The 27,814-nt window shown below is 37.3% G+C and overlaps 1 protein-coding gene and 1 long non-coding RNA gene across 5 annotated transcripts in view; one reads left to right on the top strand and one right to left on the bottom strand.

The window, feature by feature from the left end:
- On the top strand, positions 1 to 27,414 carry LOC144031944 (uncharacterized). 3 transcript variants are annotated; one of them, XR_013287634.1, is made up of 5 exons: positions 1 to 122; positions 3,770 to 3,852; positions 4,104 to 4,209; positions 17,538 to 17,610; positions 27,276 to 27,414. It is a non-coding gene; the product is annotated as an uncharacterized LOC144031944 (long non-coding RNA). The 3 variants fall into 3 exon arrangements; XR_013287633.1 differs by lacking the exon at positions 4,104 to 4,209 and adding an exon at positions 14,148 to 14,220; XR_013287635.1 differs by lacking the exon at positions 4,104 to 4,209.
- LOC144031942 (protein TUNAR-like) overlaps positions 13,885 to 27,814 on the bottom strand; it is a 62,294-nt gene continuing 48,364 nt past the window's right edge. The window contains exons 1-3 of one of the 2 annotated variants that reach the window (XM_077539486.1): positions 22,786 to 22,863; positions 22,371 to 22,672; positions 13,885 to 16,557 (exon numbers count right to left, since the gene is read on the bottom strand). In XM_077539486.1, coding sequence (XP_077395612.1) covers positions 16,372 to 16,557; positions 22,371 to 22,400 — 216 coding nt within the window. In that variant the 5' untranslated portion in view covers positions 22,401 to 22,672; positions 22,786 to 22,863 and the 3' untranslated portion in view covers positions 13,885 to 16,371. Of the gene's footprint in view, positions 16,558 to 22,370; positions 22,673 to 22,785; positions 22,864 to 27,814 lie in introns of those variants that run through there. The other variant, XM_077539485.1, reaches the window with a different exon arrangement.

The raw sequence follows: 27,814 nt of genomic DNA on the forward strand, positions 1-27,814 counted from the left end.
CAGACGAGTGGGGAGGAGCCTCTGGAACAAGATGAACACCACAGCCCAGCATGCTGCATAACTGTGGCTTTTTGTGTGTGTGCGCGTGTGGTCAGTTTCACTCAGCTTCTTCATGCGCACAAGTAAGAACTTCATTCACCACGAATGGATTTCTATGTGATTTGTTTTTAGGCCACAAATGGCAACCAGGGTTTCCCATAAGTTATAGTTTGTTGTCATTATGTAAGGTTCTATTTGAAGGCCAGAAATATCACTATTGTGAGAAAGTTAAATAGCAGCAGTTCTCAATTATGACTCCAGTAAATGTGTTTATACAACACCATTCAATTATATTCTGCTCTTGAGGGTTTTTGTAAACAGGTCAGGTCGAGTCGAGGCTAATGTGACTGAGTTAGCTTGTAGGCTACTTGTTGTAAGCTTATGCACTGTCTGCCTTTTCCAGCCAATTGGATTAGGGCTTAAACTTTCTGGTAAAATTTATATTCCAGGTTGAGCGCTAACAAGCTCTAGTTAACTTCATATGGCTACGGCTGAAAGTCGTATTGATTAATTTCATACAGCTAATCTCAGCTAAATTATGCTAACTCTTCCTGGCTAACATGCTAAAGTTTGCCACCCAACTTCTCCTGGCTAACCAAACCAGGCTGAGACTATCAGATGTTATCACCTAAATTTATCTGGCTAACCTAATAAATCTAGCATGAGGCGAAACTTAACTTTATACAGTCTGCCTACTCTATCATGCTAACTTTATCTGGTGAATTCAATTAGGATAATTTAACAAGGCTGCAGTTATCCAACTAACTTTTTTTCTGTATAGGTTATTTAGGCTAATTATGCCAAATCAAACTCAACTTCAAGTTAACCTTCATCACACTAATGTCAATTAGACATCTTCATCGGATTAATATCATTTAGCTAACGTGTTGGACTAACCTCATTGGGCTTAAACTAATTGAATGGATGGATGGATGGACTTCATCAACTTAAAATTTTACCCAGCAAATTTGGCTAATGTGGTGCTAAAACTAAAGCAGGCCTTAGTGTACTACTTTGTTTGAACAAAACGTTCCATTCCAGAAAATTCAGCTCCACAAAGGCCGACACTTAAAGACATAATTGAGAGACCTGCCTGGAAAAGAGATGTTGTAAAGAGGGACATGGCTGCCGTGGCAACAGTCAATGAGTCCATGGGAGGAAAATAAGTCAGTGCCAGCTTTATTTATCTTCCAGGCAATTCTTCACCTCCTTCTCGAAATGCAAATGCGGACTTCTGATGTGGAAATGACATCACATACATTAACCAGTGACCTAGTGCAATGAACTTTTTTTCCTTTCTTTCTTTCTTTTCTGGGAGTGGGTGCCAATAAACAGATTTCTAAAGTGTGTTGATGTTTGAAACCAGGAGGTGGCGCCATTGCTCAGTGTAATTTAACTGCTGTTAGCACAATGGCAAGCTTGCTATTTGTTCTATGAAAAGTCGATATCATTTTAGATAGTCACAATATGCTATAGCCTATGAGGCAAAAATGTCATCATCAACTTGACTATTGTACATTTCCTCATAATAGTCACCTGTGGAGTTTATTTACTCGAGTGCAGAGATTACCAGGCGTTTATTGCTGTTGTGTACATTTTCATAATATTATCATAAGTTTGTTTCTCCTCCCTTTATACTGTACGCACTTTCTGACGCACAAAGGAATGATAATTGAATTGAATTTTGAGAACTGACCACACAAAATCAAGTCAAGTCAAATCAAAATTCATTTATATAGCACTTTTTATACATAAAACTGCACTGCATATTATGTAGTTGTTTTTGTTACTTTATTTATTTATTTATTTTTTAATTTTTATTTTTTTGTAATTACCATTTTTGTCTTGTAATTATACTAGTTTTTCCCCCTCGCCCTTTTCATTATGGCCCAAATCTGCCTTAAGTTTAGTGGGCTACAAGTGCACCGCATTATGCTACAGAGGTGCCTTGAGGCAAGAGTTTAATTAATTTGTGACCTTACTTGTAACACAAAACACTTCTCAAATTGTCTTTTCCTATTAAAATGAATGGATTAATTCATTTAATCACTAATCCATTCAGTCCACATCAATATCTCCCAATTATTATTTTTTAAATAGTACTTTATTAAAACATTCAGTAATGCCATTTATTAACCAATATATGGGGTTTTGCGTTCTTTTTTTTAGCATTAAGCTACCTAAGGCAAAAGAAAAAAAGTTGGGTTATAAAAAAGTAGAAGTTGGTTCACTCATGTCAGAAGGCACTTCTGAATTTTTAATATTTTCAGCTTCTCTTGTGTAAACCACACTCTCGCCAGTATGGTCAAGAGTCCTCCTTTTCCATCAGAAAGGTCGAACAATCAACTAAAAACAATTAGTACCCCCCTCAGCTTCTGCGAGCTGCTCGATAGCAGCATGTGCTCACTTCCTAATTACTTACCAGGCCAAAGACTTCATTGTGAGGGTTGGGGGCGAATAGTGGCTGCTAATCAATCCGTGTATTATACCTGAGCCTGTTTGTCAGCATCCAAATGTGACGAACCGCTCTATTTAATTAGCCTCTCTGCGTGTCTATCAATGTTGTCCAATTACACTCCTGTAATTACCGCACAGTTGTTTTGTCACCCTTGATGGGAACATTTTGAACAAGCAGTGTTCACATTATGTACAGTGTTGGTTTGTGTAGGCAAACAAAAGAATGAATTCTCATAAACACTAGATGATGAATTGAGCCTATTTTAGTAGGTCTGGCATGGTAAATTGATTTTAATCTTTCTCTCTGTTTATAAACAAACAGCGTCTAAATAAGCTAATGCGGTGTATCCCAACCTTTGCAGTGGCTCTCATTCTCAAAATGTCCATCTGTCCATCTATCTATCTATCTATCTATCTATCTATCTATCTATCTATCTATCTATCTATCTATCTATCTATCTATCTATCTACATCTATCTATCTATCTATCTATCTATCTATCTATCTATCTATCTATCTATCTATCTATCCATCTATCCATCTATCCATCTATCCATCTATCCATCTATCCATCTATCCATCTATCTATCTAATCTATCTAATCTATCTATCTAATCTATCTATCTAATCTATCTATCTATCTGTCCATCTGTCCATCTATCATCGTTAGCTAGCTAGCTCTCTATTATCGCTCGCTAGCTATCTATTTAGCTAGCTATCTATTATCGCTCGCGAGCTATCTATTTAGCTATCTATCTATCTATTTAGCTAGCTATCTATTATCGCTAGCTAGCTAGCTATTATTGGTAGCTGGCTATCATCGCTAGCTATCTCATTTTTGTTCAGGGGTATTAAATAATCTTACAGATATCCATCTCCTTCGTATTATTGCCTCATTTACGGCATTAACATTTATAAATTATTCACTGAGAAGCAAAGGAAAATGTCACAAGTTGACCTATCCTAATCTCGGCCCCCTCACCAAAATATAATGGATTCAACTCCTCACAAAAGTTTTGTTAAAAATGTTTTGTGAGGGGGAAAAAAAAGCTACAAATCAACCCTTGTTAAAAGTGACAGCAACATTGGCAAAGTTATAGTAGCCAGGGGTGTTTATTTACGTAACTAAACAATAAAAGAAACAATAATAAATCACGGCAAAGTCAGCTCTTGTCATTATATGAAGAACCTCACCTCCCAGGCATTTTCATTTACACATAATTTATTGTCCTTGACTGATATACGGCGGTTTACTTGTTTTTTTAATTTTTAGGACAGCGTGTGATGCATTTAAGTTGAGTCGCCTTCAGAAGTCCTCCGCCTCCACCTCCTGTGTCCATCATGCGCCGACACAAGGTGAGTAGATTTATTATTGTTTTAGAACACAGCAATGAACTTTGTTTCACACCATTAAAGTGAATTCAGTGATTTCTTTCTGAATACATGATACATCTTTGACAATTTCTGTAAATGTGGATTGTGGAAAATAGCAAAAAAGGAAAACTCAAGACCAAAATTTTTCTATGCAATATGCTCTATTCTGATTTAATATTGCATTCATAGAATAAGCAAAGCATATTAATCTATCAATTTTCACCAATCTCGAGGCGCTGCCATTTTGGCCTTATACTGCCCCCTGCTGTCCACTGGAATTGACGTCAAAGTGCCTCGGGCTCGGATTGCGAACGTCACGAGACCAAACCTGGGAAAGAGGTGAGCTGTGACATGGACAGTGTGAGCCCGAGGGCACTTTAATGTATTGCATAATCTCAATTAGATTATTTTTCTAAATTGTTCGGGCCGATTTCATCCCCCCCAAAAATGTATGTTGCAACGGTTTGATCCTGGAAAGGATTCAGATGATTTCTTAAAGAGAAAGGGACACGTTGACACACTCACACACTGATGACTGGCATCATTAGTGAGCCTGTGAGTGCCAGTCTGAAACCAGCTCAGGACTCCCAAACAGCATGAGGCGTTTATGTTAGTGAGGAAGACGAGATAACAAAATGCTTCCATGACAGCCGGGAGACAACTTGACAGAGAACACAGCCTGTGTGTGCGTTTGTGTGTGTCTGCCCGAGAAAGCGACGGCGTGGGCAGTAGCCGAGGTGTGGAGGAGGCTCACCTCCATTATCTTGCACATATTGAACATCTCTGCACTGCCCACCTGCAACTGCCACTTATACATCATGTAGTCTTATTTCTTCATCATCTACAGTGACATTGCATAAAGACTGAATAGAACTTGAATTCATTTTCTTTAAATCGCCTTATATTATTTTTGCATACAGTGTACACAATTGCACCGACACGACATTTTCTACTTTTTTTTTTTTTTTTTTTTTTTTTAATAGATAATAATGACAACCAAAGATGCCTTCAGGACAGTGGCAAAGGGCTCCTCAACTCATTTTTAATTATTTCGCTGAAACCAAAATGCCACCAGAGGGCCTGATCATAAAAGCACTGAATAGGTGAGATTTGGTCAAAATAAATAAATACAAAATAGGTGAATGTATGGTGGTTCATTGTACAATAGCAAAATGTATGCACTATGGATATTGGGAATTTTGACGAATATTAGTATCAACCTTTTTGCAAAATCTGATGGCCGATTAAAAGGTCAAGCTAAAACCATTTCAATCTCAGGAAACCATTTAAATTTTCAGATAACTTTATAAGAGATGCTGGTGACCCTGGGAATCTTAACTTTTTGTTTTTGTTCGACATTAAAACAAAGAAATGTGGTTTAAGATTTAAGGTGTTTTTTTTTTCTTTCTTTTTTTTTTTTTTTAAAGCAGAGCAATGGTCTTTAATTTAATTTAGTTTAATTTTAAAGTGAATTATATTGTCTAAGATAAAAAAAAAAAACTTACACATTTTGAAAAGTCTGAAAAATTGTTCAAAAAGCATGAATGCTTTTAAACTTTACAACAAAGTCAAGATTGGAATTTGTATTTAAAAAAAACTTTGACGGCCATATTTTTAGTTTCTGCTGTGAAATTTACCAAAAAACAACAACTATGTCTTGAGTTTTTTTTTTTTTTTTGGGAAGGTGTTTGTACTTCCCTCATTCCAAAATGTGATGTAAACGTAATAGGAAAGCAGTTAACGTACATTGACATATGGCTGATTATGCAGATCACAACCCGGTGATGCTTGGGGGTTCAGTGCAAGTCAAGTGGGCGGGGCTAAATCTCATCATAAGGTCATGTTAAGACATTTATTTGAAGCAGGCTTGCAATGTCACTGTGATTAGAACAGACACATTTTTTTTTTTGATACAAGATCTTCAGGTGATTTCATTTGAAAGCAACTCAAAGCCGCCGTTCGCACGCCGTTTCATCCTCGTCGAGTCCTATTTGCCCGCATCCGGAAAGCAAACTGCGACGCCCAACGAGGCAGCGGCTACGTGAGCTTATTTGAATCTTCTCTCACAGCTCCGTGCCGTTGTTTGTTTGCTCGTCACATTTGAGCTCAGCGGACTGGCTTGAATAATTCAACGCTCTTGCTTTGGCTTCAAAGTGACTGAGTTTACATCAGAAGTTTCGGAGTTGCATGGAGACAAGTGTGCTTTTTGTGCATGTGGTGACCAGCACTAATATTAAACTATAAGCTCTTGAAAAACACGTGGCACCTAACAATTTTTCATATCTTAACTGAGATTGGTCGAGTTATATAAAAGGAGATACAAAAAAAAAAATAGTGTATGTAAAATTTTTTTTAAATTTAATTATTAATTAAATATAATAAAATGTTTGTAAAATATTTTATGTAATATTTTTCATTTAGAATAAATTAGTAAAGTTATTATTTGAATAGCTAAATGGATTAAAACATAGAACAATTTTGTAAATACAATTTGTATTTACACTTTTTGTGTTTCCGCAACAACAGATGCCTTTTGCAGCAGCTAAAAGTAAATTAAAGCCCTCTTTGAGTCGGGCAACAATCCAGTACAGAAAAAATTGAATTGGGCAGCTTCAAGTTGAGGGGATGGCAAGGTTAAGAAATACAACAAAATGTTTTCATTTAAAATCAATACTGTGCTTCACATTTATGTCTCAGAGCTGCTGCATTAAAGACACCCCACACACATTCAGGAATGTAAGAGTACACCTTAAGGTAACAGTATTCCAAAATGTTATTTATTTATTTATTTATTTATTTATTTATTTATTTTAAATGGGATATATCATATGAAAAGTTAAGCCAGATAGCCACATAGGACCATGAACATTTGCATTTGCTTGAACTGATGCATGTCACAGCAGCAATACTGTATTTCATGCTCAGTGCGTGTATTAAATAGCCAGCCTTAAACAGAGTTTGAACACTCTCAAAAAACAAAACAAAAAAAAAAACCAAAAAAAAAAAAACACTGTAAAGGCTCTCATTCACTCCCAGCCATTTGCACTGAAGCAACCCCATTCACTCCCGGTTGTTTTACTGGATTTTGACTGATTTTCCGATAAAAACATGGAACCTCCCTAAAGAAATATTAGTCTCTTCTTTCATCAGGAAAAAAAGTATATTTGTCTGTTTCCGTTTTACTAGCTAAGTTTCCTCATTATTCACAAATCTGTTTAAAACTGTGTGGAAAACGGCTTATTGCAACATGGCCCTGGTTGATCTCTTATACTCTGTTGCCACCTGCTGGCCATTTAGAGGCTGCATCAAAGCCTTCTGTATGTTCTAGCATAAAAAAAAATATATATAAAAACGTATAACTACGTCCTTGGGACACTGGTAGTATTTAATTAAAATCAAACATTTTGGGGCGCAAATGAGTTAAAAATGACAATTCAAGAATGGCACAAAACTGCTGAATAGCAAACAAAGAACTCATTTTGTGCATTTTTTTTTTCCTCAAAGACCTACTCAATCTGGCATAAAAAAAAATATAAAAACGTATAACTACGTCCTTGGGACACTGGTAATTAATTAAAATCGAACATTTTGGGGTGCAAATGAGTTAAAAATGACAATTCAAGAATGGCACAAAACTGGTGAATAGCAAACAAAGAACTCATTTTGTGCATTTTTTTCCCTCAAAGACCTACTCAATCATTAAAAAAAAAAAAAAAAAAAAAAAAAAAAAAAAAAAAAAAAAAAAAAAAAAAAAAAAAAAAAACTGATTGCTTATAAACAGTAACACAACTGAAGGTCAGGTTGCTTCTTGTGCAGGCATCTCTCAAACAAATAAACAAACATGCATACATAGTACCGTTGCCCAAAGTGCAACAATATGTCAAAGTAAATAAAATTCCTAAACACACACTCGTGCGCGCATGTACACACAATATAAAAGCAGAGTGGCCTCAGACTCTGACCTCTCTTTGCCGATCAGTGCATTCAGACAGGCGCATGAATGAGACTGGCTGCAAAATGGCTACCAGTGCTCGGCTTGTGATGCTATGCATTTTCTGAGATGATATCAGAGATGTTTTGTTAGCATATAAATGAGATGACGTCTTCCCGAATTGCTGGTTGGAATCAAAGTAAAATGCATTGGAGGGAAATGGGGAGTTGCATGCATGTATTGGACATGCCAAGGACCCTTATGTTATGCTGTATACCACATTTGCCCAAGTAGTGTTCGACATTAGTGGCTGGAGAAATTATGGTATGTTAAAAAAAAAAAAAAAAATCATCATTAAAACATGCAATATAAGGTGATGTTAAATTACACTGTAGTTGTTTATTATGTTGCAAAGAAAAAAAAAATCATTGGTGAGCAAATGACATTAGCAGTTGTGAACCTCCCTATTTACAACCGTTAATCCCTTGTTGCTATCTGATTAGCGCCCGCACGAAACGAGCCGTCACATTAAAAATGAACCCCCCCCAGCTCAATTAGATCTCATAAGAGCAGTTAATTACACCAGCGGCCAGGTGTGCTTGATTTTTCTTTCTTTCTTTTTTTTTTTGTTTGTTCTTTTTGCCAGTATGGCGTCGTCGTATGACGGTAATGTGCCTGAGCTGACTGAGGCGAAGGCAAACATTTATTAGCAGATGCGAACGGTCCACGTGGGAAGGGCGCCGGTGTGACATTTTAGCAGCGAAGCAGGGCAATTAACTGGCGTTTCTCGCTGGCCTTGTGTTGTGGATCAGCTCAACAATGGTTTGAGATGTGGCTCGTGTGATATGCCAACACCTTGGAGATGGTTGCAGTAGATTTGCATATACGGTATTTATTTTGGGTATCGATATTGTGGTGGTTTTGCACTGCTGTGTCAAAACATCCATCCATCCATCCATCCATCCATCCATCCAGCCATCCATCCATCCATCCATCCATTAGCGTTTGCCGGATCCATCTTTGGACTAGTGATGGGTTGAAAAAATCGAATAATCAATGTCGATTTTCCTTTTCGAGCCTGATAGTCATAAGACCATGAATCGATTATTTTAATATCTCTTGTTCCCAAAGATTCAAAAGAAAATCTAATTTTAAAGGCCAGATTTTTTTCCACATGATTTTAAATATATTTTCTTACATTTATGAAAGACCTGACTTAATGCACTTTAAAACAATTCTGAATCTTTTTTTAATTTACAATTATTGAATTAGAAGTCTGAAAATATTTTCACCTCATGTTTGTGTAACACTGAAGTGATTATAATGTGTTACTCTAATTAAAAAGCTATTATTAATTAAATCATTGTAAATATAAATTAACTCATTCACTCCCAGGCATTTACACTGAAGCAACCCCCTTCGCTCCCAGCTGTTTTACTGGATTTTGACCGATTTTGCAAGGCCCACAGAATATTGTGTACTATTGCTATAAAAACATGGAACCTACCAAAAGAAAGATTAGTCTCTTCTTTCATCAGCAAAAAAAACAAAACAAAACAGTATTTTTATCTGTTTCAGTTTTTTAGAATATATATAAGTTCCGTCATTATTTACAAATCTGTTTAAAACAGTGGGGAAAAATATGACCCTGCTTGATCTCTTAAACTCTGCTGCCACCTACTGTCTGTTTTTGTAATAACTACCACTGCTTCTTGCATTCTCTTCAGTTCAGAGGCTGCATCAAAGCCTTCTTTATGTTCTAGCATAAAAAAAAAAAAAGATAAAAAAAAATGTATAACTATGTCTTTGGGACACTTAAAACATTTAAAATAGAACGTGTTTATACGTTTTTTGGAGCAAATGAGTTAAAAAAAAAGATTCAGAATTGTCTTAGAGTGCATTAAGTTAGGTGTGTCATAAATGTAAGAAAATACATTTAAATTCATGTTAACAGTAAAGAAAACACTAAGGTACAAAAAATTTTGGCCTTTATTTTGAAAAAATGTTAAATAAACAAAATTGGAATAAAAAATTTCGGCCTTTATAATTCTGTTTTCTTCTGAATTTATGGGGGGAAAAAATCATTGAACCAGTTACTGCCTGCACAAAATTTAATTTGGAAAGTAATTTTTAAGTTTTTATATTTAACCTCACTACTGCTTCTTCTCAGCACTCACTTTCAGTAGAAGGTTGGAAAAAACTACATTTGACAAAAGACCTGCGTGAAAAATGGAAACGGAAGCACAAAGCACAACACCTGTAGTTTCACTTTCACAGCTGATTGTGCGAATTTATTTTAATTGACACTAATGTATGGTTGGAAATCATACGTGTGCAATATATTCACATTTGATGAAGCGCCATCGTCACGTTGACGTCGTGCTGCAACCACAGAAAAGATGACAGGTTGAGAGAGGAACGGGTGTTTTGATGCCGTGTTGGTGGGGGTGGGCAGTCACGCTGCCAGTGTTGACGGAGCTTTTATGTGAGTGATTTGTTCTTGACGGCGTCCGCTCATTAATCTTTTACATCTTCGCCTCCGGTTGTTATTCCTCAGAAGCCTGTCAGCCTCTCCTCACTTATTTTGACAGCAGCACTTACTTTTATCTTCACGACAAAAAAACGAGGATGGCGAGGGATGGGTGGACAACCGTTGCTGCTTTTTGTTGTTTCCGCCACCTGCTTCTGAGAGCAGAGTTTTGTAACAATTCCATGTTGGGGAATTCCAAACAATAAGGTGCTTTTCCGAGGGGGTGATTTTCAGTCATTTTAATTTTTGCGGCAATTTTTTTTTCTGGGTTTAGCCCCCTGACGTTCCATCTACTAAAACAGTTGATGACAAATGATCTAAAACAGTGGTTCTTAAACTTGTTGGAGGCACCAAAAGCAACTAATGTTGATAACGATTCAAACAAGCTCGTCTAGTTCAAGGCAGTGAGCTGCAGGTGGCTGAAAATCATGTAACATGTAATAAACAGGTGCTATTAGATCTCAGGAATGGAAAAAAAAAAGTGTGTAATCCATCTGAGAAGTGCATGTGGACATCAGATCGAAGGCTCCACATACGGGCTCCTCGCCCCACTGCAAACCCGCAGCGATGAAATTGCATCACATTTTTCGATGCATGCTTTATGCGCGCTTGCTACCTTAAGGTCGCATTGGAAAAGAAAGAAAAATGCTTTTAATGGAATTCACTCTTGAAGCACACCGCTCGGATTTAATTACAGCAACGTGTTCGTTTGACCCTTTTTCGCAGTCAAGTTTAATTCCACATCCGGTGTGATCCTCCTTGAAGGACTGTGCTTGTAAAAAAATGTTGATCGGGTTGTTAATCTTAAAGAGGAAGTTAACACCCCAAAAATTTCTCGACAGTAATGTTTTATGCAGTCTAAATACGATATTCTGGTAAATATTGTGTTTGTGGTATATGAGTGAATCAGCAAAATCGTGCAGTTTTTTTTTTTCAGTATAAGAAAGCGGCCATTTTGCCACTTGCCACTTGTGAAAATGACATCACAGTTGCTCAGGTCTCAGATAACAACCAATCACAGCTCAGCTTCAGAAAACAGGTGAGCTGTGATTGGTCGTTGCCTGAGCAACTGTGATGTCATCTTCAGTGGACGGCAAGTGGCAAAATGGCCGCCCCCTGAGATGGATAAAAATGGCTAGCTTTTGCTTCATAACTTGTATTCCACAAATGTAATATTAATCAAAATGTCATGTTTAGAATAGTGAGGTCACAGATAACATATTATTGTCAAGAAATGTTTAAGGTTGACTTTTTGAAAGGCTACAAATGTGAACGCCCCACTGTAAACAACATTTATTTTTAGTGTGTTTTTGCCATTGCAGCTGGAACTTAGCTTGAATTAAAAAAAAAAAAAAAGAGAACGCTGGACGCTGCTAGTTGTTAGCATGTCTGGTTGATTTGGTGTGGCCCGTGCGGCGGATGGGTTCATCGCCTGCGCAGGTTTTATTCCACTTATCAGATCATTTAATAATATTTTTTTAGGCACATTTTTTCTGCGGGAACCAATGTAAATGTGGTGGTTACGCAGTTATTTGGACTGTTTTAAGATCCCTCTTGTCCACTGTTACCCGTTTCCATAAAAAAAAACGCACACATTTATGGCATATGCAGATTCCCAGTTCTAAGATTGTCACAATTTCCTTGATTTAACACACTGCTAACTGACTCTCTAAAAGTGTATAATCCACATTAGGATTCTGCCCGTTGTTGCTCACAGTGATTCTGAAGTGTGCGCCTGCTGGGTCCAGGTGAAACAGAGTTTGAAGCCAGCTGAAGGGCATGCGTGAATGTAAGCAGCTGGGCTGCCTCAAATACCCTTTTGATGCTCATTTGCGCTGTTTAAAAGAAGACTTTAAATTCCTCCACCAAAAAAAAAAGGGATTAATTCAGGTGTTAGCAGAGAGAATTGGGGAATGATTCTGACACAGTACGTGACCTTCAAGGAAGAAGTACAAAAACAGGAAAAGGGAAGAAAGTGAATGTATTCCGACAGATTTGGTTTGCGTTTCAGTGCTGTGTCGCACTCTTGTTCTCTATCCTGCAGAAGGATTTGCAGCTCAGCAGAGAACTACGCCTTCCTGGATGTAACTCTTTCAGTTCTGGTTTCCTCCTCCATCTTCTCATCTCACATTCTTGTCAGACTTTTTGAGAACACCACTGGTACAATAGTTTGAATTTGTACAATATGAAACCCATAGAAGATAATCAAACCTTTAACTGTAACACGCAATATTCATTTTAACCTGTTATCGGGTCTGGACTGGCCATCTGGCATACAGGGCAGATGCCCGGTGGGCCGACATCTTTTGGGGCCGATGCAGTGTTTTTTCATGATTATTTTCCACTATTTACAACAAGAGACCTACAATTTAGAAGGGTCAGTCAATTAATCCATTTCGAATATAGATAGCAAACTGAAACATCATCAATAAACATCAGTGGTAGAAATACATGTTAGGCAAGACTGGCTGGTGGGCTGAAGTCAAAATGCAGGGCCGTTTATTTATTTTTTATTTATTTTTTTTTTTTTTTTGTGCCAGTCCAGCCCTGCCTGTTATTAGTCAAATGCAAGGTGGTTTAATAGAAGTAATTGCTGATGTTTGGGGTCAAACACAAATTACAATTGCACCTTTTATTTCATTTAAATCAATTAGCCAAATGAAATATTTAACTCCGAAACATATTAACGTATTAACGTATAAGAGAATAAAAAAAAATAAAAATGGAAGAACTTAAAAAAAAGAAAAGCTTTATTAACTGTATGTAAAGTGCATCTGAAATTCAAAAATAAAATTAAATCCTTAATTAAACTATAAACATTTTTTGACTGACCATGTCAAACCATATGATACGGAAAAATAAAATTACATAAAATCAATAAATAATAATGCATTCAAACTGATCACCAACATTAACTCAGGAGCACAATATTTAAAAAAACAACAACTTTAACCTGCAAAACAAAAATATAAAATCATTTGTACTGATTTATTTATTTTTGCTGTGGCAAAGTGTGCATGCTCAGTGCAAACAAAACCCCAACACCACAGAGCGAATGCTCCCTGCGCACACTGCCAATAATGAGCGCCACTGCCCCCTAATGTAGTGGAGGTGCAATTGCACTTTATTCTAGGACAGAAAAAAAAAAATAATAAAATAAAAAATAAAATAAAAAAATAAAGCATGTTTCCCGAAGTCAAATGGGCCCCCTTGATGAAGCCTCACGTCCCACTATTTGAGAAGTACTGCTTTACAGTAACATGAATCTCTGTGTAAAACTGACTGTGAAGATTCAAGTCAAAGATTTTGCTTTAATTTCTTTTGTGTGATCCAATCCGAGTTTGATTTGATAAATCATTTCAGCCCACATAGCGCTTTAAACAGTTTAAATTCAATGTCAAATGTGTAATATAAAAGTCATTTGTCATTTTTACCCCATTATTTAACCACTGTTATTAGTAGAACGTAAAAGCAATTTCGGAACAAGTGACATCACATGAAATATTTTGGCCAAACTGCGAAACGTTGGATGAATAATCATAACCAGAACAAATGAGCAGCCATTTCCACCAACATCACTTTATTCCTTTTACAAAAAGATTGCAGTATGAAAAAAAAACAACTTACATTTGCAGCTCACAAGTGAAGGAGTGCCATTCGGATTCATTTCATACACTTAAAGAGCAGAATAGTGTAACTAAATACATTTCTGAAAGACAGCTAAACCGGAGAGATAATCAACACTGCCGATAATTAGTAATACATTCACAATTATCTCTGCGTCTGTGTGCTTAATAGGCCTTCCTTTTTCAACAGAAATACATGATTGATCTGCATTATAAGAGTGCAGTCCTGTGGTGGTCAAATGAGGATGCAGCTTTTCCCGCAGGTATCTTCTCGCTCTTTGATTAGAAAGCTCCCATTTGGTCTAATTTTGCCTCCTTTCCAAGAGAAGGTGATCGTGAGACACAAAGAGGTCTCAGGCACTTTTTGAAGTCATGAGGTTTTTCCCATGATGTAGTTTTGATGACCAACTGGAGGTAAACGTCACCAGGTTTCCTGGACTATACATTAGGTACACCTGCAAAATACAGCAGAACTGCCAAAGTCCAACACCCACAAAGTGAATACAATTAGGAGTTCAACCGCACATTTTCTGGAAAAATGACGTTCAAAATGTCATTATGTATGATGTGGGCAAATATTTGTCAGACTTTGTCTCAGTGGCTTAACTGTCAGGCCACATTTACACAATGTTAACAAAATGTCCTCCTTGGGGGCCATTTTTTATTTTTTTTACTCTGTATTCATTTCAACAAAGTTTCTCATCTGCAACGTGACTGTCGCAGCTAATGTTTTGACAGTTTAAAAAATGTTTTTAAAATTTCACGATCAATAACTGCCTGTCCTGTTATGCCACTCGCCTTTTCACTGCCGTCTCATTTTATTCGCGGCGAGCAATAAAAACAACAAAAATTATTCAGTGAAATGTATGGCAAATAAATGTAGAGGTAAATAAAGGCTTGCCCTAAATGCATGTTTAAAAACAGTTTTTGAAGATTGAATGCAATCGTACTTAACCGAAAAGTTAAAATACAGCTGAATTGTAATTAGGCAGTGCTTTTTTTCTTATACCAATAGAGGGAGCTGTTCTACATTTTGAGACACACGAAATGAGGATTCGGGTCAAAAAATGTAAAATGCATTTCTCACTATTTCAACATCATATTCAAACAGACATAACGAATTTTACAAATATGGTTTAATTTCGGCTGAAATGTATCTACATATGGAAGTGAATGTTCTTTGATTTTGTTTTCACACTGTGTACTTATAACAAGAATTGGATTTCTTACTTGATTCACAAAATGATGATTTTTCAGTTTGAACATCACTTTTTTTACTAGTATGACAGTAGGAATGTTAAGACTTTAATTAAACCATTACCTGTACTGGTTTTAATATTAACCCTGGAATGATTTAATTCACTTTTATAAAATATTTAAAAATTAGAACAACTTGAAAGTCACCCAGCAATTTTTTTTTTTTAAATGGCTAGACTGTATATAAATGTAGAAATGGCTCAGATCACATCTGTTTAAATTCCACCAAACTTTTATGTGACCTTCTTTAATGAAATCAACACGAGTGGGAAAGTTATTTTGGATGTCGCCCCAGGTCATGGCCAGTATAACATTTGGATTTCACAATGTAAGAAATTTCTGAAAAATTCACCCAATAAATGAGCATTAAAAGTGGGAGTTGTACATAGTATGCCGGTATTGTATATGACGTTTGAGTGGATGGTAGTAACCTGATAATAAATTCCTCCCTGGAATTCATATAATGTGTAGATGCACAAGCCAGCTCAAGTTTTGATGGCTTAAAAACTTCAGGCCATTTTGGTTAATATTGGGCAAAAAAATTCAGTCAGTTATTGATGAATCATGTCTTGAATTTGATGCAAACTTGACTACTTGACTTCACGTAGTTTAGTATCTGAAGAAGGAGAAGAAGGAATGGCCTTCTGATTATTTCAGCACTTAAAACTCACACCAATTTTACCCAGGAAACACACGCACACACACCAGCCTGATTTCCTGAAGAATATGGCAAGGAAACTCCAAATAAATTTCAATTCAACAGCTCTCTTTTCCAAGTCTGTTCAAAATTATTTTTGTGTTTTGTTAAGAAATTCATCTAGAAAAAGTCTCTGTTCATTTCACATTGTTCATTCCGCAGAAGAAAATCTGAAACACACGTTTAAGATAAGAATATATAGTATTATAAAATGTTTTTTTTTTCTCTCTCCTCAAAAGTCATTGCAGTCTTTTGTGATCCATCTGAGGAGCGGCGCTGCACTTCAAAGCCTTTAAAGTCAAAATGCATTCTGTACGTGCAACCCAATATTGCGGATAGTTGCACGTCCACCGCGTGGCCTTCGATCCCGTTTAATCCCGTTCCTGTCTTTGCTCCGCCTCCGCCCTCCAACAAATATCTGCACGTCGGTCGTCATGGCTGTTCTTGATGTAGAACGTCTCTACAGCGTGGTGTAGATGTAGACAAAGATGATGACCAGCAAGTTAAGAACGGTCCCGATGATGCCCAACATGGCCAAGATGGTCTCCTCCTTGCTTTCTTTGTCTTGGCTTCCCCTTTCCTCATCACTGTAGACAGAGTTGACCATTTTCCCTGGAAGCATCTGGAGTTTGCGTTTCACACCAGTCTGAAGTGACAGAAATTCATGTAAGCATGATGTAGTTTCACCCCAAAAGTCCAAACAAAACAAAGAAAAACATATTTTTTCTCTCTACATTTTTTTCATAGCCCCACAATGTTTTTCTATTAAAAGAAAAAAAAAAAAAAACACAAAATTTGGTGATGCATTATTTTCTATTTTATAGTCTCATCAAAAAAAGTATTGTACTTCCATTGTTTTTTTTTTTTTAAATATTATAAAACAACACATTTATATTTTGTATTTTATTTTATATTTTAATGTATTCATGTTTTGATTTGATTTTTTTGTTGTTTTTTGCTTTAACATTTCTTAGCATTAAACATTAATTTTTTGGGATTAAAAAAAAAACATGCCAAATTTTGAGCTGCGTGTTTTTTTTTTTTTTTTTTCTTCAGACAGGACATCATCACAGTTCTAACAAAAAGCAAGTCTGTCCAAAGTTGTCAATTTAATTAAGTAGATGGATGGATGAATGGATGGATGGATAAAAAAACACAATGGCTCCCAATCTGTAAATAGTAATAAATAAATAAATAATAATTTCACTGTCATCTTGCCTCTCGCATGTTACACCGTGTTGCGTAGCCGCCTGCGTGCCGCCATATTTTATTCACGACTGCAAGAAATATTTTCCCATCAAAAATAAATTAGGTGGAGGCGTTTTTCTTTAATAGAATATCAGCCATCTGCTCTGTTCAAAGCGCGCAAAAAGAGTGCAGCGTTCACAACGATGAAACATTCATTGTCTGTCGTTGGACAGTTGAAAATAAGCTGTGGGGAAAGATGCCCTTTAGCGAGGATTTCTGCCTGAAACCGTCTTCATGTAGCTGTTGATTGCAGCCATTAAAAATGATGGCGCACTCCTGAGTTTCAACTAGTGTATTGTTTTATGCAGCCTGCGGTGAGGTGTGTATAAAAAGTAACCGTAGTATGTTCTCTTTTTGTTGCTGCTGCTGTTGTTGTAGATCCCAGAGGCGCAGCAGCTTGTGCAAGTTGGCATCCGAAACCTCTCAGGAGAAACGTGTTGTCTCTTTGCAGGTCAGTGGGTTGCACACGGCGACTAGCGACAGCAAAAGCTTGTAGGCTTATAGTGGACCAAAAATAGACTTCCTGACAGGAAGTGGAAAGGCTGGAGTATGATTGCATGACCAATTACAAAACTTTGTGGCCATGAGCACGCAAGCATGAATGAGTAACTTATTTATTTTATTTTATTTTTTTATGTGTGTTAGCTTTTTGTCGACACGGAAAATAGGTGCCAAAACCGTTTTTTTTTTTTTTTTGCTTTTAGTGATAATTATCTCCGTATAACCGTATAACCATATACTATTATACTAAAGTATATATGCTTAACTTTGGTGATGGGTTGGCAGTAGTGTTGTTCCGATACTGTTTTTTGGCCCCCGATACCGATCCCGGTACCCATCTTTGCAGTATCGGCCGATGCCGATACCATACCGATACATCGGTTGTTTTTTTTTCCTCAACATGAAAAAGCTGTCCTGCCATTGGTTCAGAGCATTCAAGGGCCAATAGGATATCTTAGATCGGCATGCAGTGAACATGTCACATATCAGTGAATGTCGTGCACGAGCAAGACATTAAGATGTCGCATCCAAAATCCTATATTAGCGTTGGAATTAATGGTATCGGCATGTTACTTGTGAGTACTCACCGATACCACTATTTAATGCAGTATCGGCGTGCAGCATGCACCACAGAGTAGTTACTTGGGACTGTACAGAGATGCCGCAAGATGGCGACAAAGCACTACTTTTGTCCAAATGAAGCTCCTCAGCTGATTTCAATATAGTTCCTTGGCAAAGAAAATGCAAAATAAGCGCAGTTAATTCGTTGACGCTCGCTGCACTGAGGTCTCCAACTTCTTGTGCGTGCCTGCAAGTCGTCTTCCTGTCTTGTGTGCATCATGTCTCAGAATCAGAATGAGCTCTCGACAACCTTGTTCACAGTAAGAGGCTCATTGAGGGGGAAACATCAGACCTGTTGACCGCAGGAAGATGTTGCTCTCGTGATCCATAATTTCTCCTGTGGGAGCTTTGTTGTTCATTCTCTGATCTTGAACAACGGGCCTTGATTGCTCCTCCTGGGGAGCACCATAAAGAGGGCATCGCCACTACCTTAGAGGAGATCTTTGTGAACGTTACAAGATGTCTGCCAACTCTCAAGAAGTGGAGGAGATGAAAGAGGAGAGAGTTGGAGGCGAGGCAAGATTGTTCGTGATGATGGAGATGACATAATCGAGCATGTTTTCCTCCAAAGTGTCCATACAGTGTACGCCAAATTAAAACAGACAAGCTAGTCGTTGCTACTCAAGATAGTTTGCGAAACGTGTAGCTAAAAAAACAAAACAAAAAAAACAGTACATTGATTTATCACCAAGTCAAATACATAACAAAAATGGCGAAATGAGTATTGGAACCTGGATCTCAGAACTGTGAGGCGGACAGGCTCACCACTAGGGATGTAACGATATCCAAACATCACGATACGATATTATCACGATATGAAGGTCACGATACGATAATTATCACGATATTGTGGGGGCGATATTGTGGCGATATCTAAAAAAGAGAGGTCATACTTTTTTCGTAAAAAAAAACAAAAAAACATTGTGCTTTTGTACATAACAGCAATGCATATAAACCACCTACAATCTCTAATAACAATAATGAGGCACTTACTTGCTAAAGCAAGCACACATTGATCGCTTCACAAGCAAATTAGGTTCCCTTTCGTCTGACAATTAGCGTAGATTTTAAACATAGAAGGCCAAAACATCCCTAATGAAAATTAAATTGCACTAATAAACTAGCCACTAGAGGGTGCTAGAAGTGCACAAATGGAAATCAACCTGACTTTTTTTTTTTTTTTTTTTAACAAATGTGTTCCTTTTAAATATTGTGAACATGACGACGACGATATTGTGGCAGTTTTAATATCGTGATATCATGATATTGCCCTTATTGTGACATCCCTATTAACCACTAGGTCAACAGCATGAAAAACGGCAACTGCCAAAACAACAAAGAACTTGATCAGGGGCCAGGAATGAAAAGTCCTAGACTAGCAGTCAATCACAGACTTAACCTGGCTGGGCATGCAATTTACTCACTAAAGGGGAGTAACCCATCTCCCAAAATATCCACCCATTGCCATTGCCAAAATGTTTTAGCTTATAAAAAATAAAAATTTTCAAAATTCCAAAAAGTCCATTGTTATAATTTTACAGGTTGGGATGGCTTGCCACAAGATTTTTATAATGTAAAATATTGTCACGTTAATAATCTAATGCTAATAGCTAATGTCAAAGAGACAAGAAATGAGTTAGGCAGTTCTATTATTAGCATGACAGTATTTGCCTTGGCTCAGTGAAGGTCGGTAAACGCTGGGCTATGTCATTAGGCAATGTAAAGATGTCAGTTTTGCAGCACACCCCGTATCTGCATATTTTCCCTGATACATTTAGTATGAACTTGAAATTGGCCTGACAAGAAAAACTCATAGGCAGAGGGAAGATCATTTTCCTCCTCTGGCGATCGCTCCAATTGATTCGTTATTTGACTTTGCCCCATCCGGAAGAAGTACAGAGGATTCTGTTATCTCTCGCTATTGATTGCTCCTGTCACTCAACAGCTCATTTGAACACTTTCATGCCTGATTAATCCGGGCCGTCGTTGTCAAGGCCGCTCAGCAGTCCAACCTTTTTTTTTTTTTTTCGCTGAGTTATTATCCTTCCGAGACCGGGCTCGCACCTGTGCAGCAAAAACCCCGCAGGCGTTTAAAACAAAAAACATAACGAAAAAAAAAAGAGCAGTCAGAAGAAGTGATGGCAGACCTCAGACAACAAATCCCAACACTCCTGCTGGCTTGCGCCTAATAGAAGCTAACATCTACAGATCAGTGGGGAGTGAAACCGTTTGCCTCGTGAATAATCGTGAGCATGTCAAACAAGGAAGCCAGATGCTAACGCGCTCCGACAAGGCACGATCGCTTTTGGCGTCGCGGAATGCGCATGCAGGTGCACGCCCACCGCGACACACTTGGTGATTAGAAAGCGTCTCGTACTGTCAGCTGGAATGAACTTGCCATTTTTTTCCCCAGTCTTTGTTGGATTGACTATGTTCTGTTTACAAAAAACTGTGAATAATTGCCCGTCATAGTTTAAACTGTAAATATACCCCAAACTATGATCTCCAAATACTTTAATTTCATGTCAAACTTTAAAAGATTTGATTTTGGTAAATATCCACTGGAAATGCATGTGAACATGCACATGCGGCGTGTTTCAGAATGAGCACAAAAACTGCAAATAAGTGAGTTTTTCAACAAATTATCTTTATTTCGATACTTTACTTTTAGAAATTAATATTCATTTACGTGATAACACTGATCACTTTTAAATTAGGAAACACATACCAATATGCAGGTAAGACGTTATTTGTTTAAATCTCTGTCAAGGAAATCGCAATGTCCTATTACCAGTGGGCTATTTTTTTAGAACAGGTCCGTGAGCTACTCATGTGGTCCTTGGGGGTTACGTAGGTACCATTTTGGTGACCCCTGTCGGATGCTAATAGAGTAACTGGACCTCCACCAAGGCCAGACAATCTGAAATTTTGACGCACAATTCTTACTGAATTTTCTCATTACTGAGGTGTTTTTTTTTCATTTTTAATTATTATTATGATTATTAATATTATGATGATGATGATGATGATGATGATTATTATTATCATCATCATCAATATCACTGGTGGGCAGTCTGCCTAAGAGTTTTGAAGTTTGTTTCTTGACTTCGGTCGTCGGTTACTCCAGCTTCCTCCCACATTCCAAAAAACACGAATGCTGAGTTTAATGATCGAGGCAAACTGGAGGGAACAAAAAAGTCGAGCTCAACAAAGCATGACATGAAAATTCTGGCGCTTATCACGTGTCGGTCTACTCGACTAGAACTCTAGTTTTCCAATTGATTCTGTGCTCTGGTGCTGCTGATTTGGTCAGCAACAGAATTTAAATTGGCTTAGCAGTTACCACATCTGTATTATTATTATTACGTTTTTTTCCGGAGAGGAAGCAATCAAAGAGAATGCAATGATGAATCACCCAAAGTTCACATTCTTGTGCACATGATGAAGTCTTGAGTAGTGGTTAGCACATCTGAGGATCAGGGTTCAAATCTCGGCCATGGACTTCTTGTGTGGACTTTGCATGTTCTCTCTACTGGTTGTTTGTTCATATGAAAACACATTTAATTTACCAATATTGTCTACTAGCCTATTTCCAAAGCTAAGAGTTGTCAAAAAAAAAAGTTTTGTTTACTTTTCGGGTAGCAAAACACTTAAAGATACATGCAACCAGAATATTAGAAACACCTCTGACTCTGTTGTAATGTCTGACAAGTATCAAAACTCTGAGGCGTACCTAAAGATTTGTCCCGTCAGCAACGTATTTGAAAGAAAACCTTCTAAGTCTGCATAAAAAAAAAAAAATGCACGGCCTAATAAATCCGCTCAAAAGAAGTGAGCATGTTGCCAAGGGTCAGACGTCAATTAAAGTCATCGTTGCCGTTACGTAAGAGTCACTTTCACCTGCTAAGAGCACGCATGACATGACGGCCATCACCCGGAGCGTCTTTTTTTTTTTTTTTTGGCCACTATGAATGATTCACACAAAAACAACTGAGCCTGGAAAGCCCCCCCTTTTAATAAAGTATACATAACCTCAGGTCATACATAAATGTATCCCCAAATTATGGCCCGTTAAATATGCAGACCTACCTTGCAAAGTATCAGGAATAACATGGACATACTGCAGGTGGACACTTCCCGGGAGTGCGCAGACAAGTAAAGTGACGGCGGACCCCTCTCATCCTTCAGGAGGGGGCTCACTTGTCGTCCGAGCGCTCCACTTGTCTGTTCATCTCTCAACTTGCTGGAGCTTGCAAGCGCATACGGTTGTGCTTGGTCTTGTCTGAGTGGAAGGATGATGTCAAGTTGAAGAACGGATGATGGGCTGATGTGGGTGGTGGGAGCGAGAAGATCGCACGTGAGCGCCTCCGTCCTCCTCTTTCGTCTCAGTTCTGCAAACAAACAAACAAACAAAACAAAACAAGCGGGGAAAATATTTCACTTCACGTCCGTTGCCTCGTCAAAGAGTTTTTGAATCAAACTTTGAAGGTTGTTTTTGAAGCACCTTTCGTCAGGAGTGATGCGAAGGGCACCCGTCACCTCGCGCTGCTTTCAGACGAGAGGCATCCCCCTACTCTCTCTTTCCCTCGCTTTCTCCCCCCCCTCCCCCCAACCGCATATTAATGCAGCTGCGGTTGCCCGGCAACGCACTCGAGGGAGTCTCGCGCACGCGCGCACACGCACGCACACACAGCCTGGCGACAAGAAGCGATTGTGACAGAGGCCGGGATGAGGGGCGCCGGTTTCCTCTGGTGTGTTTGGAGGACTAGTGTGAGAGTGTGATTTGTAAGGTGCATCAGTGTGTGTTTGATGTGCCTTTCTAATTAGGGCTGAATGGTTTTGAAAAATAATCTAATTGCGAACACGCACACACAATTTTGCGATTGTGATAAATATACGATTATTTTTTCAAGTTTCTTTTCCTATGTATTTATTTTAACAAATGAGCAATAAATTAATCTGTAAAGAATATCAGATTATTTATTTATTATACATGAACGTTTTTGACTTGTAGGTTAGTCTTGTGCTAAAATAAAGGCAAATGAACCATGAATTAATATCCTTTCCTTTTTTTTTTCCTTTTATTATTTTTTGAACATATAAACAGATGAACAGCAGAGATAAAACAAAAAACAACAACAATCAAAATAGAAGAAAATCCCAATAACATAATCATTCAATTAATCATAACTTACATGTTCAAAAGGGAGTAGGAAGAAGTTAAAAACTTATCTAGTCCTACCCCTTTTACTAAATATATTTAAACTTATTTCATTATTAATACAATTTTAATTTACTAATTATTAAAAAATAATAATAAAAGATATATATAACCCAAGTTATAAATATATATATATATATATATATATATATATATATATATATATATATATATATATATATATATATATATATATATATATATATATATACACAAGTGCATTTAACATATTCACATTTACCAAAAACATATATACATAAATTTACTAAACATATACCATAATACCTATCCAGATCACTTACACATACTCACATGTACATTTTTCATATACTGGTCTGACATAAATAATTTTTTAGAACTTTACTTTTAAACATTTTTTTAAACTCCAGCATTGAGTCACAATTTTTCAGAGCAATTTCCAGATGATTCCACAGATCAACACCTTTTACAGATACACACCTTTGCTTAATATTTGTTCTTGTTTTGGGTTTTTTGTACACACTTGTACCCCTTATATCATAAGGACTGTGTCTAATTTCAAATAACTTCTGAGTACTGTGGCAGAGTAAATTGTTATAAACTTTATACATTATTTGTGCTATTTTAAAATCCACCAAGTCATAAAATTTCATATATGAACTATGGATATGAACTAGGGATGTTCGATACCACTTTTTTTTCCAGACCGATACCGATATTCAGACCCTCAGCACTCACCTATACCGATACCAACTACTGATACCAGTAGTACATTTTGACAAATAAAAAAAAAATCACTAAAAGATATTTTTAAACAAATATATTTCCTTTAATTTTGACAAAAACAAAAAACACAGCACAGTCACTCTTCAATAGTCTTAGCGCTCAAAATAAAACACAAAAATGCTCTTTTAGTTTAAGATTCACAATTTTGAAGTACAGTATTTCCAAACCGGTGAAGTTTTGGTGAAAAACTGCTGCAAGCTAGTGCCAGTTGCAGGCGAGGAGGACTCACTTAACGTCTTCCCCCTCTGCCATTGGTCGCTTGTACTCGTCTGCGTCACGAGTACTCAAGTACTTGAAAAAAGTTTGGTATCGGCCCGATATCGATACCTGGTATCGGTACTCGCTCATCCCTAATATGAACGCCAGTTTATCTAATTACAATTTGACACTATTACAGTAAATTTTGTAAGAGTAAACTAAGATTTACACTTGGTAGAGTAAAATAAAAAATTGAAAAAAATAAAAATAAAACTCACTCAAGGGTTAAGGTTCGAACCCACAACCTTCAGCTTAGGAGACTGCCACGCTACAATCTGAGCTAGGCCCCTCCCACTGTATGCTTTTCTCCAAGAGACCAAATATCGTTTTTGGTCTGTTGGAGGTGGATTCCATGCAATCATGGAATCAGCTGCAGCTGACCCGAGCGATGTACTAGCAGACGAATATTGGTATCGGCCTTGTTTTAAAAATCTGATGGTCGATAAAAGGTAAATCTAAAACCATTTTAATCTCAGGGAACTATTTCAGTTATTATTACATTTTGGTACAAAAATATTTACTGTAGAAACTATAGAGCGCTATGGTATTTCCTTGTTTAAGTTTCCATTTTTAACTTTTTAAGACATGCTGATAGTCTTGGGAGCTCCCTGAACATTTTGTTAGAAATTTAAAAGAATGACTATTGCATAAGATTAAAAACGGCAACAACAAAAACACTTCTACATTTAGAAAAGTCTGAAAAATTGTTCAATAAACATGCTTTAAGACATTACAACATCAAGTCAAGATTGGCATTTGTATTTTAAATCATTTTTACACCTCCCCACACTTTTTTTTTTTAAACTGAAAATGAATATCGGTTCCAAATATCGGTTATCGGCCTCCTTGACTACAAATAATCAAAATCGGTATCATCACTTGAAAAAAAACAAAAAACAAAAAAACGTATCTGTCTATCTCTGCTTGCAATTCCCACCCCTCACCCCACCATCCACACTATTATTCCAACCATGCAACGTATGAGCCAGATAGCGCCATCCGACGCGAGTAACCTGCGGGATATTTTACAAGACAATGAAGCACTAGGACGAATCGTCCGTCCTTTTCTCCTTTGCCTCACTTCACCTCTGCCAGACGAAAGGACGCCGGCTTTCAGTCTTTGTCTCCCAAGTAGAAGGAGAAGAAATGACTCACACAGAGGCCAGACTGAACATTTCTCATTTTAAGACACTTTCACGCCTTGAATATTTATTGTTCTTCATCAGCTCGCACTAAGCCTAATAGTAGCTTCTTTGCGAGGGAGATACACTTACAGGCCCATTTAGTTCCTGGAGAATCTAATAACATCCAATACAAGAGTTGAATCATATTCTGCCTTTATGGATTTTTTTTGTTTTTTTTTTGTAAATATTTGGAAATAAACGTTTTATATTGAATCTCAGTACTTCACGAAGGACAGGAACTTGCTTGTGTTTTTATCAATTCAACAGGAAAAGCTATCTAAATGGGAAATCCTGAAATTACACACCCCATATGCCCAACATTTTGTAAGTAATCTATGTATGATGCATTTGCTCCAGCAAACCATAAACCTGTATTAAAGAGGAAGTCAACCCCAAAACAAATTCTTGACAAAAATATTTTCTATGTAGCCCCACTCGTCTAAATACGGAATTCTGGTCAATATTGCGTTAAGCAGCAAAATCCAGCAGTTTCTATCAATATCATAAGGCGGCCATTTTGCAACTTGCCGTCGACCGAAGATGACATCATAGTTGCTCAGGTCTCATTTAACAACCAATCACAGCTCAGCATCAGAAAACAGATGAGCTGTGATTGGTTGTGAGAACTGTGATGTCATCTTCAGTCGACAGCAAGTGGTAAAATGGCCGCCCCGAGATGGATGAAAACGGCTGGATTTTGTTTCAAAACTTATATTCCACAAATGTAATATTAATCAGAATGTCATGTTTAAACATGTTATTGTCAAGAAATGTTTACGGCTGACGACTTTCGTGTATTGGACTGACCAGAAATATATATATATTAAAAAAAGAAAAAAAGAAAAAAAAAAAAGCTCACATCCAAATACATGTAAGTTACGACCACAATATAAACATAAACATTCCATTATATTCACAGCCTTTGTTGCCCGCGGGAATGTTTGAATTGTCAAACCGCTGACAACAAACAAGGCCGGATGCCGCTTTGTGCAGCAAATGACCTGCACTGTCCAACAATAAAAATGGAAATGTAAAAGGACGATTCCCTCTGTGTTGTGGCGCCGCTGGTGTGCATAATTTGATGCCTCGCGGTGTCACTTCCTGCAAGGACATTTATAACAATTAATCTGGGTTTCCATCAAATGTTGGGAGCAAATCTGCAGAGTGCTCTGAATACATGCTGATAATCCACCATGTCACGTCAACGGCTGTTCTAACAAGCCAATATCGGTGTAGAAACAGGCACTGCCACTTGTAGCCTCGCTTTTTTGTGTGTGTGTGTGTGTATGTTATCATTATCAAGCTGTTCACTTTTTCCAAATCATGTTTTTCACTGCAGTTGGGGACCCGAGTCACATGCCAATTTTACGACTTGCTTGGCTAAAACTTACACACACACAAAAACAAATCCAATTAATTTGACCTTGACTTGGTATTTAAAAGACTCAATTTGACTTAGACTTGACTACATTCTTGCCTGTTAATATTAGAAAACCTGAATTTTCACGACTGCGAGCAAATTGTGTTGTTTTCAAAAGGAAAGTAATTTCTTTTGTTTGTTTGTAGTGTGCTCCAACCTGGCGACCCACCAGTAAGCTATGATGTGGAGTGCAGAAGCCACATCTGGATTTTAGAGGCGAAGATGATTACATTTTGATTTGAACATTTTGTTTTTTAAGAAATCGGGGGGTGGGGGAGACGGCAGCATGTAAGGTTTTTGCAAATTGAAAATAAGAGACACAACATCTAACTTTGTGCGTCACTATAAAACCTACCAAGACAAGTAAACTATGTTAACTTCACAGTTTAGCTAACCGATGGCTGATCAAACATGAACTAAGCTTAACTCATTCACTCCCATCCATTTTCACTGAAGCAACCCCCTTCACTGTTTTACTGGATTTTGACTGGGTATTGTGTTCTGTTGCTATAAAATTAGATTAGATTAGAGTCTCTTCTTTCATCAGGAAAAAAAAAGTATATTTATATCAGTTTCCGTTTTGCAGCAATTAGCATTAAAATATAGCTAAGTTTCATCATTATTCACAACTCTGTTTAAAACAGTGGAGAAAAGAGGTTGTTGCAACATGGCCCTGGTTGATCTC

This window comes from Festucalex cinctus, chromosome 12, assembly GCF_051991245.1.
Source record: "Festucalex cinctus isolate MCC-2025b chromosome 12, RoL_Fcin_1.0, whole genome shotgun sequence".
Taxonomy (NCBI): Eukaryota; Metazoa; Chordata; class Actinopteri; order Syngnathiformes; family Syngnathidae; genus Festucalex; species Festucalex cinctus.